General features: G+C 34.0%; 1 protein-coding gene across 3 annotated transcripts in view; it reads right to left on the reverse strand.

Moving 5' to 3' along the window:
- Window positions 1–20,241, reverse strand: part of LOC149791465 (uncharacterized) — a 33,361-nt gene extending 13,120 nt beyond the window's left edge. Inside the window, exons 1-4 of one of the 3 annotated variants that reach the window (XM_089970007.1) lie at window positions 20,141–20,241; window positions 16,132–16,202; window positions 736–990; window positions 156–266 (exon numbers count right to left, since the gene is read on the reverse strand). In XM_089970007.1, coding sequence (XP_089826133.1) covers window positions 156–266; window positions 736–979 — 355 coding nt within the window. In that variant the 5' untranslated portion in view covers window positions 980–990; window positions 16,132–16,202; window positions 20,141–20,241. Of the gene's footprint in view, window positions 1–155; window positions 267–735; window positions 991–2,283; window positions 3,202–16,131; window positions 16,203–20,140 lie in introns of those variants that run through there. The other 2 variants (XM_089970008.1, XM_089970006.1) reach the window with 2 other exon arrangements.
- Between the last annotated feature and the right edge of the window lie 1,350 nt (window positions 20,242–21,591).

Here is a 21,591-nt window from a genome sequence, read left to right on the forward strand (position 1 = left end):
AACAATCGAAACAACAACTGTACCGTCAAAAATGTCTTTCCTATATATCACCCTTGCATCACATCTGTAAACAGCATTACAATTCGATTATCATCAACTCAATATACATCAGAATGTCACAGGATGTAAACGTGAATGAAAAACCTCAAACTTACCAATAATGGTTCTACCATTTTGTTCATTTGAGTCCCAAACCCTTCGAAGTATATCATATGTGTTCTCCACTGTCTGTTGCAACGATCGACATGTAGGATAGGACAGAAGACCTGCAGAAGATTAATTAATGTACTTAATTAATATTTTTCGACTGATATGTATATAGATAAAATGAGTAAGCGAGATAGAAAGGTTGATGGACATGCATGCACACAAACACATATTGTTTTACTGATACGTAGGTAAACAGCATGTGATCGAGATAGGATGAGAGATATACATATACACAAACGCGTACACATATGCAAGCTCGGAGTGAGAGCTAGCCTGAAGTATTTGTATTATCGTATGTTTCAATTCATACAGGATATAGATGGTTTACATATTTAGTATGGCATAATTTTTGAATCTCTACAAGTAATCAAAAACTCTAATTAAAACCAATAATTATTGTTGTAAAATTGTTTCGTTGCCATCAATATTGTATTCATGAATATTCTTATTTAAATTGTAATGTGCTTCGCATGAATAAAATAGATTGACACAAGCAAATCACTGATTTAATGCACAGCCCCTTACCTATTTTAAACGGCAAATACCCCACATCATTCAAATTTCTAAAAACCCACTTAACAGCCTCGAGCGCCATAACCGAAGAAGGAAGAGTGTCCCCACATTGTCCATTTGAAAGCTTGTAGATTTCAAACATTCCTGCCACGGTTACGTTCCCTTGAAGTTCCGCACTTTTAATATTTTGTCCTGTTGTTCCGTAAATCCCCATTAGCAGGAGGGCAATCACCATGATTGTATTAATTCTTTCCATTGTAGTATGGTCTAAAAATAAGAAGTGTAATTGCCATTAATAAAATCATTTTAATTTTCGCTTTTATTTCGTCATTGCTGTCATTATCGTGGCCATCTTCGACTTCCTCATTAAATTCGAACATCTGGAGTTTCCAAGTAGCTGGGCAGCGGGTACTGACTTTGAATATTTAAACATTATTACTTTAACGTCAATAGATTATTTACGTTTTGTAAACCTAATTGACGCGCTTTCTAATTTGCCTTAATGTGATCTTTGCGGTAGCTGAAACTGAAGAATAGGGTGAAGAAACTAAGATCTTGGACGGAGACTACATAACTATCAATCGAACCAAGGACCTCAAAAGTGCGAAGCGATTGCATTACCTCTGAGCTATGTATGCACCATTCCAGAAGTGCTTCTTGCTATAATTATTTTGCTATCAGTAAACTAATTGTACGTAGATCATATTCAATGTCATTAATGTTTCGGGAATTCCTTAAACTTGGCATTTCAATATTTTAAATTGCCTTCAACATTAGCATACAATGGAGAGCACGTTTGGTTATTTCATAAAAACAAAATAACACTAATAATACAATTAAGATTCAATTTATTTACTGGACTAAAGGAAACCTGGGAATCACAACGCATGCTGAGATGCTGCACGTGGTCTGTGGATATGTACATCACAGTGTAAGCATCTGCTGCATTTTACCCAGACTGATTTAAAGGTACGGCCGAACGTAATTTTGCAGCGATACAAAATAATCAGAATCGAGAAGAATCTTTCAGCAAAGGCCAGATCTTTTCTGGATGCTAACTGCTAATGGTTACCGTGACAAAATCAATGATTATTTAGAGTTGGTTTCCATTTACATAATAATACTAATGAACCGAAAAGGTTCGATATATCTGGCGCGGCCAACCGGTATTATTTTCAGACCATCTGTAGAGATTCATGAGTACAAATTATAAGCTAATGTATGTCTACATATACTACAGAGGCAGTTAATCAGAAATAGGAGCTTCTGTGCAAAACATAAAAGGAAACCTGTGAATGAAAATACTTTAAAAAAATATTTAAACTAAAAGGTATAAAAAAATATAAATTCTTCCTGCTATGTATAGAACCATATGATTTTTTTAAACCTGTACAAACTTGGGCAAAAACAGCAACAATCTGTCTTCAAGAGCGAATGCTGCGGATTAATTCTGATTGTCGCTAGTCATTTTTTTCGACATTGGTAAATTTACTAGCAAGTACAAAAAAGTAAACGATGTGTAATAATCTTATGATTTTAATCATTTGCGTTTGCAATCACCATGACAACGTAGCCTTGACTGACATTTGGATAGGTCTGGAACGGATGTTGCCGTCATACACTTGTAGTTAACAGAGTGCTCTCATGCATTTCTCAATTGCAGATATGAATCATTGTCAAGAAAAATAATGAAATACGATACCCTTCATTATAAATTCGAATGGATTGATTTCAGTGCTTGACTAGTGGCATCGGTTATAGCAATACAACACAGCGATGAAAGAGCATCTTGTGGTATCAATGATATAACACGCGTTAAGAATGCCGAAACTGAACGAAAACTACCGATTCAGCCGCGGGTAAAGTACCGTAAAAAAAACAACACGTGCTACAAGCTTTAGTGTTCCACAAATCAAAATATGTCATGAAAAAGCAAACATTTACACCAAAAGGAATTCACATGATATAGGTTATAAATAGACCGAACTTGACTTAAAAGCGCTCGTGATCAGCGACCATGTCTTTTAGATATTTTGTTCTATTACATATATGACACGTATTTTATTTAGCTAAGACGGACTAATGCTAATGAAGGATTTATACAAATCTTGGGTTCTAACACCGTAAAATCTATAGTTATTTACATTATCGTTGAATTAATCTGTAAGTACTTATAGTTACAATTCCATTCCAATTGTGTTTATTCATAATCTTCAGCTATGTTCAATATGGAGCATATTTTAAATTCTTATTGTGACATATTTCACTGTCAGTTGTCTAGAAGGTAATATATTTAATCTTTCTCGTAAAGAGTTTTAAACTTTCCACATAACGGCCTATATATTCTGTCTTTTCTTGTAATTAACTCTGACCTTCACCACTTACCACCGAAAGGGGAGTTCACATTTTAAAAAGTTTGTCTTCTACTGCTTTCCGAAATCGGTCTTTATGATCCATTTACAACACACATAACAACATCATGTAATTTAATCAACATCCCATATGCCTTGAGATATAAGGCTGGGTGTTACCGAGTGGTCTAACGCGATAGTAATAGGTAAAGGGAGGATTCTAACTCCAGCACCCTAATCTCCATCCAAACAAGTACAAAGTCGATTTTGTTTCCACCCTCTAGAAACCTCTTTTTATGAACTGACTATAGGCTTCTAATTCAAATACAGTATGAGAATTGGGTATGTGACGCTGCGTACGAAATGTACTTGTTCGGATGGAAATTAGGCATCTCGATCCAAAAACACTCCTTTCTACCTACTACGGATATTTATAATGTTTGACACAATTTCATATATTGTTTTGTTGGATTATTTATAAAGTGTAGACAAAATGTTTTATTTGTTGGATATTTATTTTAAAAAATTGATTGTTTGATTATTTATAAAGTTTATACAAATCTTTTTGATTGTTGGATATTTATAAAAAATTTGATTGTTGGATAATTTATAAATTTTAGACAAAATATATATTTGATTGTTAGATACGGAGTCGTTCACCCCCCATTATAGCTTTTACACCTATTGTCAATATATCAACAGTAGATAATGGAAGTACTTCATCATAATGCTGCTAAAGACAAAACTTTGTTCTTCCACTTGCTCGACGACGGCATTCAAATAGATCGTTAATTATAATTTTATTAAGCGGATACTTGGTACTGACAGAAACTATTTTCGACCGATCAAGATCAATAGTAAGTTTAGTATATGTTTGTTGATTGATTTGATTATGAATGTTATTAAATATCTTTGATAATTCCTTGCTCAAATGTTCTTGATATTTGAAATATTTCTACGGACTCTCCGAGTCTGTAACAAGTGAAAGTTTAAGTTTGTCAAACCTAGTATGGAAACAAATTGTAACTGTCAAGTGTTTACCGCCAATCATAAAAGTTTTATTATTGCTACTGCTGCCATTTGTTACTATTAATTTTTCAAACATTATTTCTTATTTTTATATAAGACAAAACAAAAACAAAACGTTAAATGACAGTTGTTCAAAAAGAGAAGTATATAATCGTCTCGGAATCATGATAAACAAATACTTCTTAAAGTTGTAAAATATAATATATCGGACGATGATGCTGAATATTTAGCCAAATCATATTATATTACCTTTTCATTGTTTTCAGTAAAAACTAAATTTGATTTTGATCCAATTATTATCATCAAATCGTTAGAAATTATCAAAAATATTTTAGGCGAAATTTAGTTTTATAATAATATTAAAAAGTAATTATTTTTTAAAAAAATAAATAAGGAAAATATTAAAAATATATTTTCTGAAAAAGAAAAAAACTGGAAAAGAAAGATTAAGCCAATAAATGAATATTTTGATATTAAGAAATACGAAGAAGATATTTCATTGCATTAACAACACGTTCTAGACAATTGTTATAAAGAGATTTGGCTGATGAAAGTGATGAATTATATACACCAGGTTATAGAGAATTGTTTGATTTATTAATTTTTTTAGCAATATAATACCACTCGATAAAAATCGTTTAAGGTATATTATATTGCAAAATTTTGGAGTAGCGTACGCAATTATAAGGCAACATCTTGTTCTTAAAATGTTTTAGCAAACTAAATATAAGTTTAGTACTTGGTTTTATTGATAAAAGAGAAAAAGATTACGGAGGCTTGGTAAACGAATATGTAAAAGATAAAATTATGTTTTAATTCATACAGATGGTTAATAAAAGAAGATGCGATAACAGATCGTCGATATGAGAATACATCTTCAGTTGCCTACGACATGTACGTAAATTTTCTTGCCGATCCTGCTAATGATACGTTTCGTCAGTTACTTGATTAAATTGTTGGCACTATAACTTTTACTGTTGCGTAAAAAAATATAAACATAATACAATATTAATGACATAATAAATTTTAAAAAATCATTTACTTCAATCATGTGTCAAAGGATATTCCGAAATCCGATCTTGGTGCGCTTATGCAGTACTATAAAAATGCTATCATACAAATCTCTGGTGTGTAAGAAATGTAATAACTATTACATCAGGATACCTAAATTTAATTCCTATTTACTGTTGTTAATGATGGGCTCCGGTATAGTTTCTAGTGCAGCATCATTAAATCCATTTTTGTTAATCATATCCGGAATTGGCGTTTCTATTTCAGCCGCGCTCAAACGAACTGAGCCTCGACTTGAAATGAAACAAATGCGTGTAAAATAGCAAGTGTAATATACAAATCCGTCCTTGATCAAATGCGATCTTATTTGCGATGCGTCAAGTACGATACGAATGATTTAATATGCGAGTTTCGTATTATTGATGATATGTTAATAGATATTCTTCCAAAGATGATCTATAAATATGAAGTCCGTTAACAAAAGACTTATCAAGTAGAATGTGTCAGTGATTCTAAGGCTAATTTTAACAATGTTTGCGAAATAAAATCTTTATCAAAACATTTAAAATATCATTATCAAAATATACTTCATTGATAGTATCGAGAACTTGCAATGGATCAAAAGTCCAGCCTCTTATTATATCATCATTTTCGTCAGCAAATAGCCATATCGAACTGTGTTTACTTGATAGATGATATTTAACATTTTTAATACAGTCGCTTATTATACCGGGTTCCATCTTTAATATAATCTGTTTGTAAGAATAAATCCTACACTTTTTATTGGCTCTTTGTAAAAGCTCATTTCTTGTTTTAAATCTTAATATCTAATATAATATTTTATCTAACGATCAGTATACATTTTATCTAAACATTACAAATATCTATCAATCATTTTTTTTGTCTAAACTTTATAGATGATCCAACAAAACAATATCTGAAATTTGTTCTAACAATAAAAATATCAGTAGGAAGTGATAAGGAATGTTTCTGGATCGAGTGCCCTAATTTCCGTACAAACAAGTACATTGCGTACGCAGTGCCACATACCCAGTTCTGAGATTGTATTTGAGCTGGAATGCTTTAATCAGTTCATAAAAAGAGATTTCTTGGGGGTGACAACAAAGTCGACTTTGTACTTGTTTTGGACGGAGATTAGGGTGTTGGAGCTAGAAACCTCCTACTTATCTACTAGTGCGCTATCCTTTGCCAACTCACCAATGTCAGCGTGGGTCTGAGTCACGCATTCGGCCAATGTGAGTATGTGAGAAAGCTTGCCAATAGTTTCCCGTGGGTCTGTTTTTCTTGCTGGTGTATTTGCGGGTTCTTCCACCACCAGTTATACTAGCAGCACTGTATAGCCTATTTTGTACTGAGAAATGGCGTTAAACCCCAAATATAAAAAAATATTGACAAATCTTATATCATTCCGCCATTGATCTTATTAACATTATAGTTCTTATTCTATAATCACACACGATGTTATGCTTTAGTTCATTCAGATTCATCGCCTAAGTACACATCACTGCTATCTGGCTATTTACAACATAATTTTGGATAGTATTCATCCGCCGATCAGCGGAGAGGAAGAGCTTTTTTAAAGGCTTGACCGATACATTGTGTTGTTGCGATTGCTTGCTCTGGGTAGTCTAATATATGTATAGATTGCACTTTTGAACTAAATATAACTTTTATAAACGTGTCTTAACATATGTGTTTGCAAACCTTAAATTGTCTCATGCTCATCGGAGCGCTTTTGTGTCAATTCATACATTTTAAAAGTGCACCGCTTGCACATTGTCAAGCTGTTCAATTTCGGAGGTAAGTAAATCTAGCATGTATTACGCAATCTCTCTCTCTCTCTCTCTCTCTCTCTCTCTCTCTCTCTCTCTATATATATATATATATATATATATATATATATATATATATATATATATATACATACATACATACATACATACATACATCCAGTGGGATCATTTGAAGTACATGGTCAAACATAGTACGTTTTAATGTGTCGAAACGAACCAGCACTTCATATAGTTTACATAAATACTGTGATGTAAGTAGCGTTGGCGGGGCCATCATTTTGCGTGGGCTGCACAAAATTGTCATGATAACGGAATGCAATTAATACCTCTCCTAGTGGCTCAAACGCACGTAACGACTTTGTTTTGCAAAATCAGTAAGAAAGGATGACAAAAAGAACTCCAAGTCTCGTGGATTTGATACCCGATCAAGACGACCAAGTTCGACTGCCTCAACTTGTCTTTTGACAAGGCACTTATTTCCCGCTTCCTAGGCATAATAAACCCAACATGTTAAAAGTACAAATAAAACCAAAGAAAAACAAATCAATATACGCAAAAACATAGAACGTAAAATCAATCACATCTATACGGGACTGAAATCATGTGGGGTAAATATTCCACAAATAAGGATTCCAGAATAATTGTAGGCGTTAATTTTGTTTATAACCTTGATAGGTAATATGACAAACTGACATACAGTATCCCAAAATTGCAATGCTACTGGAGTTCAATTGATGTCCCCTTTTTGTTCCAACTCCTATTTTCCCTTATTTGAATGTGACAAATCTTCCAAATTTTAAGGATTTATAATTTTTTGCAGACGTATTACCTTAACTAAATATACGATTACTTGGAGCTCAGTCAAAACAATACTTCTTGAGGTACTATGCATCAATGAGATACCACGTGATGTATAAGGTCTTCCTTTGCATGTACTTGAAGCTTGCGGAGTTTCTAATTATTGAAAAATGTATACAACTGGTTGCATATCAATAATGTACGATTAATATATTTCATTTATGTCACATATAAATACACAAACTTACATTTCCGACGGATTTAAAAGTGACTACAGGTAACTGCCCATTGCTGGAATGAGTGCACTCGACACAACCCTGCCCAATTATATCCGCACAAAGATGTAGTTATGCACTCTTTGCGGTTATAGAAAGCCCTCTTTGCAAATTGATAACTTGCTAAGTTTCTTTATATTAACTACTATTTGCGTTGATATTGAATAAACAAATATAAGACACTTTTGATTTAAAGGATGAAAGATGGTTTAAGACGGTAGAGCACAAAAAACACTATGATTTGCTTATTGTACACCGGACGTGCAGCCTTTCAGTAACCGACCAGTTTATTGAAAGGAGTGGGGAATATAGAATAAGCGTAATATAGAAGCAACAAAAGGTAATTTAGACACTTAAATTCATTTACAGTTGATCGAAAGTATTATTATGATTTAATTAACATTGTTACCGACCATCCTATTATTTTATCTTCCGTCTTTCTCTCTCTTTCTCCTTTCCATTTGTATGTTTGTCTGAAAATTTTACCATTACACATAAGCTCAGAGACATCCATCACCCAATGACACAGGCGTAAATCTGCCATGTTCACCCGTAACTATCCCCGATGGGGCTGGGGAGAGGGGGGCTCGGCAGACGGACAGACAGAGACGGTAACGTTGGTATGATGCCAAACCAATCAATGGGAAGAGAGTTGACTTGATACATTTTTAATGTCTATCCCTGTATATCTTTGTTGGTCGATTAATATGCTGCCTGATCAACCAACAGAGATGATGATGATATTCTTTTATTCCTCCATTTTCTGAAGATTTTAAGACAAAGTATAGAAATGCGATGAAATCCATAGAATCAGAAAAATAGTGGATTCGTTACTTATGAAGTCCTCTGAATTATTTCCAATAGCAAACGAATAAATAAATTAATATAATTACTAAACTATATATATATATATATATATATATATATATATATATATATATATATATATATATATATATATATATATATATATATATATATATATATATATAATAGAACATTTGAAAATGCGTTTGATTTTTAAAGTTTTAATTCGTCGGTAATGATTGATCAGTCGAAACAAAATGACTAATCTAACGAGTATGAAGGCAATGCTGAAACAATGTTTATATATGCGTAATAATGCGCAATGGGCGATCACAATTTGATACACCAAAATTATTAGTATATCAAAATGCTTTATACCAACACTTTAAAATCCATGTTATCTATATTTGGATGTTAGTATAGTTTGTGGAATTTTGTCAGGTTTGTTATCACATAAGGTTAATCCTTGCGATGTAACAGTGTACGATTAATCATGCACTGAAAAAAAAATGGCAACGATCACCACTGTCGTTCATATGATAATGAGATAATGTGTTATTTAACGGTTTTGGCTGGGTAGAACTGTAAAGGAGGGGCATATAGCAGAGTGAAGCAATTAACTCTCGAGGATGTGAATGAACGGAAAATCAATATATTCAATCTAGTCAAGCATATGAAACTAGCACGTTATTCAGCCTTTCAGTATGTGTTTCTTCGCCTTTACCGGTGCCCTTAACTATTTTAAATACTATACTCGTTTTAGCACTTGGCTCGAAGCCGTTTAATCGTTTATAGGTCACCGACGTTTCAGTCATACATTTACTTGTACATGTAATAGACACCAAGTATACGTGCATAAAATATATAATTATGTTATTTTGAAACCATATACATAATTGCCAATGAACTACATTCTAGCTTAATCATGGGAAATCTAAGGATTTGACTGTGTTTGAATGTATTAAGAGAGACGGCGTTTTGTGGGACCTGATTGGTTATGCATGGCAGCCAGAATATTTTGTGTAGATTAACTCTGGGAAAACCCGGGGAAGAACCACTGATCCAAATGAAGTTAATGGCATGCTTTCTGACGAAATCACGCAATATGATCGTCTTATATCATTGGGCCTAAGTGGGGTGGGGGTGGGAGCTTCGCAATATATGAGAGAGAGAGAGAGAGAGAGAGAGAGAGAGAGAGAGAGAGAGAGAATTGTAATGTATCTGTCGAAGATGATGCCGTCGAAGATGAGATCAACTACGATGAATTTCGAATGGTCGCCCCCACCCCATCCAACCCCATAACCTGCTGTATTTCAACAGAACTAGGCCGAATCAATTGGATGACTTTACATGATAGTTATGTAAGTATGTGTAGTCATACAGTTATATGATGTGCTCGTACCTTATAGGTGGCGGACGTAAGCAATAATTAACATAAAGAATGAGTGTAGTTGTTGTTATTGTTGTTGGGGTAACGCCATTTGTTCAGCGCATGAGAGGCTTTACATGGTGGCCAGTATAAATGGTGATGGAATAGCCTTGGCAATTTCCGGGATGCACACACGATCCACTGGAAGATATTGGTAAGCAACCCACATACCTACATTGGCCAAGCCCAAAAATATAGCCAACGCGAGCAGAGGTGAGATGGTAGTGATCGGTAAAGGCGAGCGCTTTAGACCACTCGGCCAACCGGGGTCCCTACTAAGGATGAATACAGTGTAATTGAGTATGACATCAATGGGTCAAAACCTGGACCACCGTGTTGGCTTGCCCTATTTCGAATATATAAGTCCGAACTATCTACACAGGCACATGTCTAACTTGATTTGAGAAGGTTGTCCAATGGTTAGTTGAAACTAACCACATGAATCAAATTATTATATATTTTTAATTGATGACGCACTTCTTTAAAATTAAATAACCTCCATTTTTCACAATTGCGTTTTGCCATATGACACAAACTGTGTAAAGCACAAACTTACATTGTATATTGTACAACTGATACGAGTACATATGATAAAGTACTGTAATTACAAACACATCGGGCACATTATTGTAATTGCAGGCACAGAGGATACGCTACTGTAGTTACAAGAACATTGGATACAGTACTGAAACTTCATGCACATTGGATACAGTACTGTAATTACGAGCACATATGATACAGCGCTGTAATTACGAGCATATAGGACAAAGTACTTTAATTACAAGCATTTATGACGCATTACTGTAATTACGAGCGCATATGATACAGTAATTTAATTACAAGTACATTAGATGCGGACTTGTAATTACAAGCACAAAGGATACGGTACTGCAAATACATACACAAAAGATGTATTATTTTAATTACAAGAATATATGATATAGTTCTCTAATTACGGGCACAAAGGATACAGTACTGTAATTACAAGCACATAGGATTTAGTATTATAATTACGAACACATCACAAAAGATACAATACTGTAATTACAAGCACATATGATTTAGTATTATAATTACGAACACATCACAAAGGATACAGTACTGTAATTACAAGCACATAGGATTTAGTATTACAATTACGAAAACATCACAAAGGATACAATACTGTAATTACAAGCACATAGGATTTAGTATTATAATTACGAACACATCACAAAGGATACAATACTGTAATTACAAGCACATATGATTTAGTATTATAATTACGAACACATCACAAAGGATACAATACTGTAATTACAAGCACATAGGATTTAGTATTATAATTACGAATACATCACAAAGGATACAATACTGTAATTACAAGCACATATGATTTAGTATTATAATTACGAACACATAGGATGTTTTACTGTAAGTAGAAGCACAGAGGCTACAATAAAGTAATTAGCAGCAGTTAAAAATATTTAATTAACTGCAACATAAATAATCCATTTTTGGGTTAGGTTGTAGTAGGGTAGATTATGAAACTTCACCAGAAATGACAAAATCGTAAACATTTCAGTAGTATTTTATAACAAATCCTACTAGCTAACCTGCTTCAAAAATGCATTCTAAATGTCTTACTTTGAAGATGTTTTCTTTATTTTCTAATGAATGAATCTCTATTTCAATATATTTTTTTTATATAAAAAAATCCATTTTGACTGGTAAAGCTAAAATCATAGCATAGCATTGTTGTTCAGGATTATGGGTGACAGCCGAATGTCCATTTTGAATTATATATAAATCCAATGGACAACAGATCCGTCGGATCGCAGCTGAGATTACTTACAAACCAGTTCACATGGAGATGAATGTAAGACAATTTACCATACTTTTAACAAATGACGTCGATTAATTTTGTTTCCTTCTCTGATACAACCATCGAGTGACCGGTGAAGTATATATTGACTCTTCGGATATATATGTACCAGGTTAATGGATGATACTAGTGGTAACATGTTGCAAACAAAATGTTAAAATTCAACAACAACAAAATGGATGCATAATGAACATTCCACAAAATATATTTAATAACAAACTACTATAATGTACTTTATGATGAAGGTCGCAACACAGAGACTCAAAATAATATAATGTATAATGACACATGTATTATCTATAATGATAAAACTACAACATATAACCCAATGATCGCTGCGCGTAATACATATATATATATATATATATATATATATATATATATATATATATATATATATATATATATATATATATATATATTTATTTATTTATATATATATATATATGTGTGTGTGTGTGTGTGTGTGTGTGTGTGTGTGATTTGGACTTTTAACGTAGCTTTAACAATTGTTTTGTCATATTGCTATGATGTCTGCAGTGTAACAGTTTATAGAGATGTCTAGCACTGGGGCATCATGCAGCAGACATGTATCATCATGTCCCACCCAGTCACATTATCCTGATACCAAGCCGACCAGTCCTAACACTAACCTCTTAATGCTGAGCGTCTTGTGTAAAATGTGTAAAATAGCAATGTATCATGTTGCATAAATAGAAAAGGCTCTCTATTAGAAGAAAAAGAAGAAAAAATCGTGATTCCTGTCCACTCTTATACGGTCATTGGATCTTTTGATCAAGATATGAAAACTGACACTATGTAAATGACTGCCGATGGGATTTTACAAACCTTCATTATTAACTAACAATACCTTTATAAAGAAGAGACAGCTAAAATTACATTATGGAATGACGTAGCCATGTCTAAAAGGAAGTTGAAACACGCAACGTTAATTATATTCGGAAACCGTCGCGTGTGACAATAACAAAATTGCGTGTAAGAAAGTCAAATAAGTGATCTGGATAAATTAAACCAAAATAAATACAATTGCTTGTTAAATGTTAGCGCTACTTAACATATGAATTTTCCATCCCTGGACTAGGGAACATAACAACAAATATATGTCTGCTATAATTTTTCATAAACCATAAAATAAAAGTAACTTAAAACGGCCACTTTGGTTGCTTTAGAACGTAGTGGTTTCATCTGCCGTTTCAGGTATATTTATCGGAATTATTGGAATTTTATTTTTAAGGCTTCATTGGAACATTTCATAACTATTTTGTAGACAACTGACATAAATCGCAAAGTTTACTAATGTGCATTAACTTTCAAGGCCCCCAAAAGTGTTGTCGAGATACATGTGTTGATCTCTCTCTCTCTCTCTCTCTCTCTCTCTCTTTGTGAGTATGAATGATCGTATTATTGGATCAGTAACAATAAGTAAATAAAGAAAACGTGTTTATGAAAAGGACCAAATTAAGAAAAATTTTGTTATTTTTAAAACACATTTTTCTCGTCAACATTTAAATCTTTCCAGTCGTTGCCCAACTATAGCTTGTGTCTGTGTCTGCTCCCTATTTTTAATGAATTACGTCTGTTATACATACATACATACATACATACATACATACGTTGCGACTCAAACACCTGATGTGCATAAGCTTGATGTCAAGGTTACAGAAAAATGTAAATATCCATGTTGAACTCATGGAAAAACCGTGAGACACAGACTCAAGAGTATGCATTGTGATGCATGCAAAGTTCGGTTTCACATCAAATGTCAAACTCTCATTTCGTCTTTGTAGAACGTTCAGTCAAAATATGAAATTTACCTGTTGGGCATGTACTGAATGTAGTATGTCGAACATTACACAGTGACTATTTGATGCTTTGTAATGTTTGTTTTTTTTTTTTTGTCCTCAGCCTGCTAGCTTAGCATACTTGATGATTCAAACACTTCATGTTCAGATAATGATTCTGCCAAGATATCAATTCCTATCAAATGCAAGCTATTTACAAAATTTAGCTCGAACGATGTACAGAGAAACACAATGGCCAAATTCTTGGCTTTGTGGAATCCTGAAAAAAGCACGTGATATTTCGACTGGTAGATAATAGCTTTCACTAGATATTGAATATAATGAAATCTTTCTAACATGATGCAATCGCTACAGACACGAAAAACTGGAAAAAGCAAAGCAAAATATTTTGACTGATTATCTTCCAGGTCAGGAATACATTCATCTTCAGTAACGAAAGGAAAGAAAATCACACTTCCGAACAAACTGTAAAATCGGTTGGGATAAAGTTGTTGTTGGTGTTGCTATGGTTGTAAGGTTTAGCACCATTTTCAGCACAAAATAGGCAATACGTGGCGGCCGGTATTACCAGAGGAGGAAATATCCTGGAAATCCCCGGGAAGAACCACCGACTTACTCAAGTTAGCCGAGATTGATACTCGATCCAACGCAGACAGAGGTGAGATGGCAGTGATCCGTAACGGTGAACGCTTAGGACCGCTCGGCCTGTCGGTGCCCCGGTTGGGATAAAGTGGAGACTAGGGTAATATATAGTATCATAATATGGACGAAAACAGGGTGATATATCCCGAATTTTGCTTACAAAAAGTAAGTCCATATTTGACATTAAATCCAGAATACAGTATGATTTTCTGCAATATAAGTCATATTTAAATTGACCAATCAAATGTCTTAAGACTAAACTTAAGATTTATACCGGTGAGACTTGGAGTCAAGCCTCGAGTTAAAAAATGCTTACATATCGATGGAAATGGTGAGTAAATAAAAAAAGGCACACATATTTTGTTCGTTTATTTCAATTTACCAGATAGGTTATTTCATTATACCAAATATGTATTTCATTTCTCTCAGTCGGTTATTTCAATTACTAAATCTTACATAGATTGACATAATATGGCATAAAATATCAGGTAGGATTTTAATTAATATCAGTCTATGATTTTTTTTTTCTTTTTTTTGGGGGGGGGGGCAATTCATCACCGGTTATGTTTTATTTGATTTGCAACGAAACCACCTTGATGTTTAGAGATTTGTCCTTTGTAACTAATGAAACTCTAGTTGAGAAAATATTAATTGACCTATCGCCACTTGTTAATCGCGCTGTTTGATTAGCCAATCAGCAAGCATAATTTAGTCACACCCACTGCAACATTTACCTCCGTCCTTTTCCTCAGACAAGCTGATTTGTCGCGATAGTAAATCGGTCATCGTAAATATTTAAAAACATTTCATGGACTCGTTGATTTTTCAATCGATAATTGTGAAAAGGAATCAATGGTGGATTTGTAATATCAAGAGAGTCTAAATGGAAGAGTTTGAGTTATTTCTTTACCGCAACCTTGACGAAATTTCGAAGAATAAAGACTGGTGGTTGTGCGCACGATTATCTGAACAAGAACACACCATGTATGTTTATGTGTGCAAGAAACGAACGTAGAAAACCAAGTCCCGTCTATAATTTGAAGAAACAAGTAAGAACGTAGAAGTTTAAAAATTATGGACAAATGAACGTGTCTATGGCATGGGCCAAGAACTCCCTAATTCAGGTTTTGTTGTGTGTATTTTGTCTTCTTTAAGGTACACTGGGCCTCAGATTGCATTATTTCATAAATTGAAAATAAACTATTTAACGTTGGCGTGTCACAAAAATAATGCTCCATCGTCCCGAACTTTTAGAAACTCGAGTGAATCTTTACTTTCAGTCACTGAGCTGAAAGAGGGATGGAGGAAGAAAAGTTTAATTTACGATTACGAAATACAAATGCAATTGTTTCAGAAATTCTTCTTCCAGTATATTAAGCATACATTTACATGCATCATTATTAAAAAGTCCATCTCACGAACAGAACAAAACTTTAAAATTATTATTTACAACGGCATAATTAAATTAAGTAACTATGATGTTATATATTTTAATGTATTTACCTCTAGGACAAGATAAACAAAATTCAGTAAAATTAATAAAGATAAGCTTGTATACTACCTACCTTACTAGCTTTTGGTGTGAATTTTTTTATTCAGCAAAATGTTCTCAAGCAGCGTTGACGTTCATGATTTACTGAAATATATCACGTAAACTATTACAATACGCGCTTGAAATAGCTATATAAATATTATCTACTGCACTATAATTTATGCAAATTGGCAATTGTATATTTATAAAAACAACACAAATCATTGTAACAAACATATCACTTAAATTGAAACATGTCATGGTATTCGGTAGGCGGAGTGATCTATAATTTAGCGCAAGATCAGTGGTATGTGGCATTAGTGATCATACCTTTTTTTCACATTACATCAACTCGCCCACAAAATTCTTATGTACAGATAAAGCGGAGTGAAACCAATATCTGAAACACACATTTATGCTATCAAAATATTATTTCTCAGCATGCAAAGATTTGAAATTACTTCGAAATAATTTATAATCTGATATAGATCAGTGTAAAATAAGTAAATTGCGAAGGAGAAGGTTTCCTACTTTAAATCATGGATTACGAGCGAGATAAGGCGCCTGATAAAGAAAAGAAGAGACAAACTGTACCAACATTAGATAGAGACAAATTGCCATGAAAAAGGATAAAATGATACCACCGAGAAATCTTTCCAAACGTAAAACGTAGGTTAATAATCAATGCCTGAATTGCGAAACAGGACTAGCCATATTGGTTAGCAACTTTGCAAAGACAACTTAAACATATAAGCAAACGGACTGATATACTTGGCATGAAGCAATCATTCGAGAACGTAAGCCATGAAAACAATATATATATATATATATATATATATATATATATATATATATATATATATATATATATACACACACACACATATATGCATATATATGGCTGTGTGTGTAGTTTAACGGCACGTAAGCATAACACTGGCCATATTGTGCAAATTAAAAAGTAAGTACCCCTTGATCCATATGCCCGCCATTATGGAATTAGAAAGAACACTCCTAATTAGATTCAATCCGTTTTAAATAGTAGGCCCTAGAATGCTGGGTAGGTAAGTGACAAAGTCAACGAAGTCCCTGTAACTACTGGTGTCAGCAACGATCATTTCTTGTCCTGGAGTTGTTTTTCGTGTCTGTATAAATGATCTGGCTACGTGTCTTTAGGGACACCTATAGAGTCCTATGGAAATTTAACATTACTCTCTGGAACCCTTTATGACACCTATGGGAATTAAATATCACGGATGCCGGTATAAATTTAATAGATGGATTGGGTCAGTAGTAAGGCTACCTGATTTAAATATTTCCGTTTGGATCTGCATGGCGATTTTGGAAGGTGACTATCTTTTAGAGAGTGTATATTCATATATAAATATTACCACGATGGACGTCAATACAGAACTCATGTAAACTTAACATGGGTGTTAGGTCGGTATTTGAGGTTGTATGACTTTAACATTAAGCTACCAAAATCACCTTGATCTGTATGGCATCATTGGAAATTAACATTACATTTAGGAGGGTTTGGTAACCAATATAATTTTTTCCATGACGAATGTCACCATGGAGTCCAAAGTAAATTTAATAGAGGGTTGGGTCACTATGGGGGTTACGTGAATTTATGATGTGTGCCTGGAACTGTATCTCGTCTATTAAAAGTGACGTTACGTTTAGGAGGCTGCATTATCTGATGGAACGTTTTTCATGACGACGTCACTAAGGAACCCTGTGCAAACTTACCATAGGAGTCGGGTCAGGATGGGGTTTACAAGGATTTATAATTAGTGTTTGGAATTTTGTGGCCTCTGTGCAAATTAACATAGCATATTTAGGTGTCAAAAATATTTTGTCATGGAATTTCTGTTAATTAGTCCCGGATTATGTATATTGATGAAGTTACTAATGCTACAATAATGGACTTTAGACTGGTTAAAATCAAAATCCAAAGTAAAATTGAAACACTAAGTGAATTTGCTTTTGAAAACTTATTAACATCCGGAGTATAATACTGTTCATATATTTTGTAGTCACATTCTATCAGAAACACACTTTCGCAAGTAAAAATAATAGAAACGTCGAAATTTGGGTTCTGAATGATGATTCACTTTTTCGAACTTGTTCAAGATGCTGGGTAGAAATGGCTTGTGGACCCTTGGACATAGACGGTCAGATACACAGCCGTATTTTACCTAACTGTAAATGGTTGTGTGTGTGTGTGTGTGTGTGTGAGTGTGAGTGTGTGATTTGGATTTCTAACGTAGCTTTATAAAAAATAACAGTCATATCGATACGATGTCTGCAGTGTGGCAGTTTATAGAGATGTCTAGCACTGGGCCATGATGCTGCAGACATGTAGCATGATGTCCCACCCAGTTACATTATCCTGACACCAGGCCGATCAGTCCTAACACTAACCTCTTAATGCTGAGCGCCCAGCTAGACAGCTGTTAGTATCATTTTTGTAAGTCTTTGGTGTGACTCGGCCGGGGTTCGAACCAAATGGCCTTGTGGACTGGTCAGCACTACAGCCAATTAAACGACTGACTTTGAACATCGAATGTCATCAGGTGCGCACGGGGATTCGCCTGGTAGTTTGCAAAGGTCAATACATCTCTTGGATTGTGCTGAATATGGGACAGGACAAGATACAAAGGGTAGATAATTTGCATTATCCCAGTAATCTCTCTTGTCACATGTGTATAAAGTATTATGTACTCTTCTTGTTATATCAGCAGTGTATTGTGGTCGTATAACTTCCAGTGAGCACAGCAGGAAGTCCACATTTTACTTAATTTTAACTGATATGACACCATGATATAGTGTTGTATTATAAGTAAGTACACATATTTAATCAACTGCCGCATCGAGAATAATTACTTTGTTTTAGTTTGAAAAGCATCACAAGAAAATGACGACGTTCAAATCATCTCAAAACATTTGCGACACGGTCCATGTAAAATGTACATGAGGGCAATATAGCATTCGTCTTTACACTATAGCGTTCAACTACTCAAACTATATTTGTCCCTGGTGTAACGGATGAGTGCTTCAAGTTGACAACTACATGTATAATGAATGGGCTGGAAAAAATACGGCCAACGCGCCGGATTAGGCCCGTCTAAAATGTTTACATGACATGCAAAACGTTTAACAATATGAATTGCCTCCAAAGATAAGCTTTGGATAAACGTGTATACAGCAGTTTGTTATTAAAGTTATTGACAATTTTTGTTGCGGAGAGAATATAATGGGGCGTTCATACAATACGATAGACTATGAAGTGTGTGATCTGGATTTTTAACGTTGCTTTAATTGTTTTTACTCATATAGCTACGAAATCTGCAGTGTGACAATGTATAGTGATGTCTAGTACTGGGGCATCATGCTGCAGACATGTAGCATGATGTCACACTCAGTCACATTATCCTGACACAAGGCCGACCAGTCCTAACACTAACCTCTTAATGCTGAGCGCCAAGCGAGGCAGCTTTAGGACTAATTTTTTAAGTCTCTGGCATGACTCGGCCGGGGATGTCAAGTAGTTTAATTAATATTGTAGAAAAGTTTAGCCCTTGACGACTTATAAAATTTCGAGGAGTGTTCCCACACCGTTGGAATTATTGCTCACCCTGGGTCTAGTTGGTTAATAAAATTCAACATATGGATCTTTGGGCTTTTAAATTTTGGTGAAGTTTTTAAATATTCAAGAAAATGAATTGTTCGTTCTAGGTGCATTTGATTAACTATTTATACCGATTCGTATCACAACAATGTAATCTCGGTATTCATATCAGTAAAAATTAATTGTACTGCATAGTTTCTGATGTGCTTAAGTCATATGGCCAAAATGCACCGTCTAATGACTAAATACACCGTATAATAACTTAAGAAGGCCACAAACTTTAGCATTAATTGATCCACTTTCAAACAGGTACTACCAGAACAGACGACTTGCTAAAAATGTTTTTTGTTCAGTTACATATAATTTAAGTAAAACATATTTTTTTAAAAAAAATATTGAAGATCCTTACCTATCAATTTAGGATCACACTCATGTAATTTGGCACGGTAAATATCCCTTTATTCCGTTTTGCTTGGGTATACCAGCACAATGAGGCACTCACTGTCCCGGAGATGTATAGCAATGTGTGATTTACACTGAAACAAACTATATATAATCTCTTTTGAACTCACTGATGCATGATACAAGCAACTTGAACAATCAGTATTTCATACAGCGAATGTTGAAAGCTCACATACCCACATTAGCCGACAAACTGACTTTTAAAAAATAGCAAAATAAAATAAGAACCTGAAGTACAAAAGGAGATATGTGTTTATGAATTGTTACAAAAGGAGATATGTGTTTATGAATTGTTACAAAAGGAGATATGTGTTTATGAATTGTTACTGTAAGTATTCAGTGTTGACAGGTGTGTTGTAAACTATTGGGTTTACTCCAAATTGCTACCTTGTGCTGCTTGCAGCGGTAAAAAAAGTAAATAAATTTGAAGGGTCGTTCCCACCCCATCCCCAATTGACACCCTTCCCTCCAAATATCCAGTGTCCTCTTCCCAATACGCACTTACCACTTAATTTAGCCGTTGATTGAAATATATTCGAGACAAGGAGAACGTAAAACAAATGAGCCATAATTGTCTCGTGTTCTTCGTAAGGGTTAGAAACATTTTACGTCCATAAAAAACAACAAACTCAAACGTTATGATACATTCTTGACTTCTTATTGTTTGAATGACGGGGAAATGTGCCAAAATTAAAGAACGATGTAATTGGTCTTTACTTTTGTACAATTCGAGAATCATGTTTTATAATTGTAGTTAAAGGCGACAGTTTTACGGCCGGTGTTGTTAAAGCAAATTTTGTTCCCGCGTAACTACGAGCCATGAAAATAATACCGATAATTCCAAACTAACAGTGATATAAATTTGATATCATGTCTGTGTAAAATTGCTCGCGCTATTTATTTTCACATCCTTCCTTTAAAAATGCAAAGGAACCTATCAAATTTAAGGCTGACGCAGGCATTTATCCCTATCTCCCTCTCTAACTCTTCATAGATCTTCCTTTCCATCTCTGTCAGAATGATATAAGCATTAATTATATACTAATGTATACTTTGTCATATTTATATAAACGATATCCTGCTTGTCCTTTTCCATATTGCGTGATTAGTTTGTACATCTGCTTGCACCAATGAACTATCAATATGTCCACATATCTGATTATTGATTATTTAGGGATATATTTAAAAATGTATCCACTACAATGACCGGGAAAATATATATAAACTTGTCACCAGTTCCAAAATGATCAATGGCACAAGTCTGACGGTTAAAATAGTAATGTAATCCATTGTTTTTAAATTTCTTCCTGAAAATGAGTACACAATTGTTAGAAGTATTGAGATTATTTGATTTCTTCAGTTAAAAACAACAACAAAAAGTATAAAATCATCATTTTT

The sequence above is a fragment of the Sinohyriopsis cumingii genome, chromosome 9 (assembly GCF_028554795.1).
Source record: "Sinohyriopsis cumingii isolate HCF-2022 chromosome 9, ASM2855479v2, whole genome shotgun sequence".
Taxonomy (NCBI): domain Eukaryota; kingdom Metazoa; phylum Mollusca; class Bivalvia; order Unionida; family Unionidae; genus Sinohyriopsis; species Sinohyriopsis cumingii.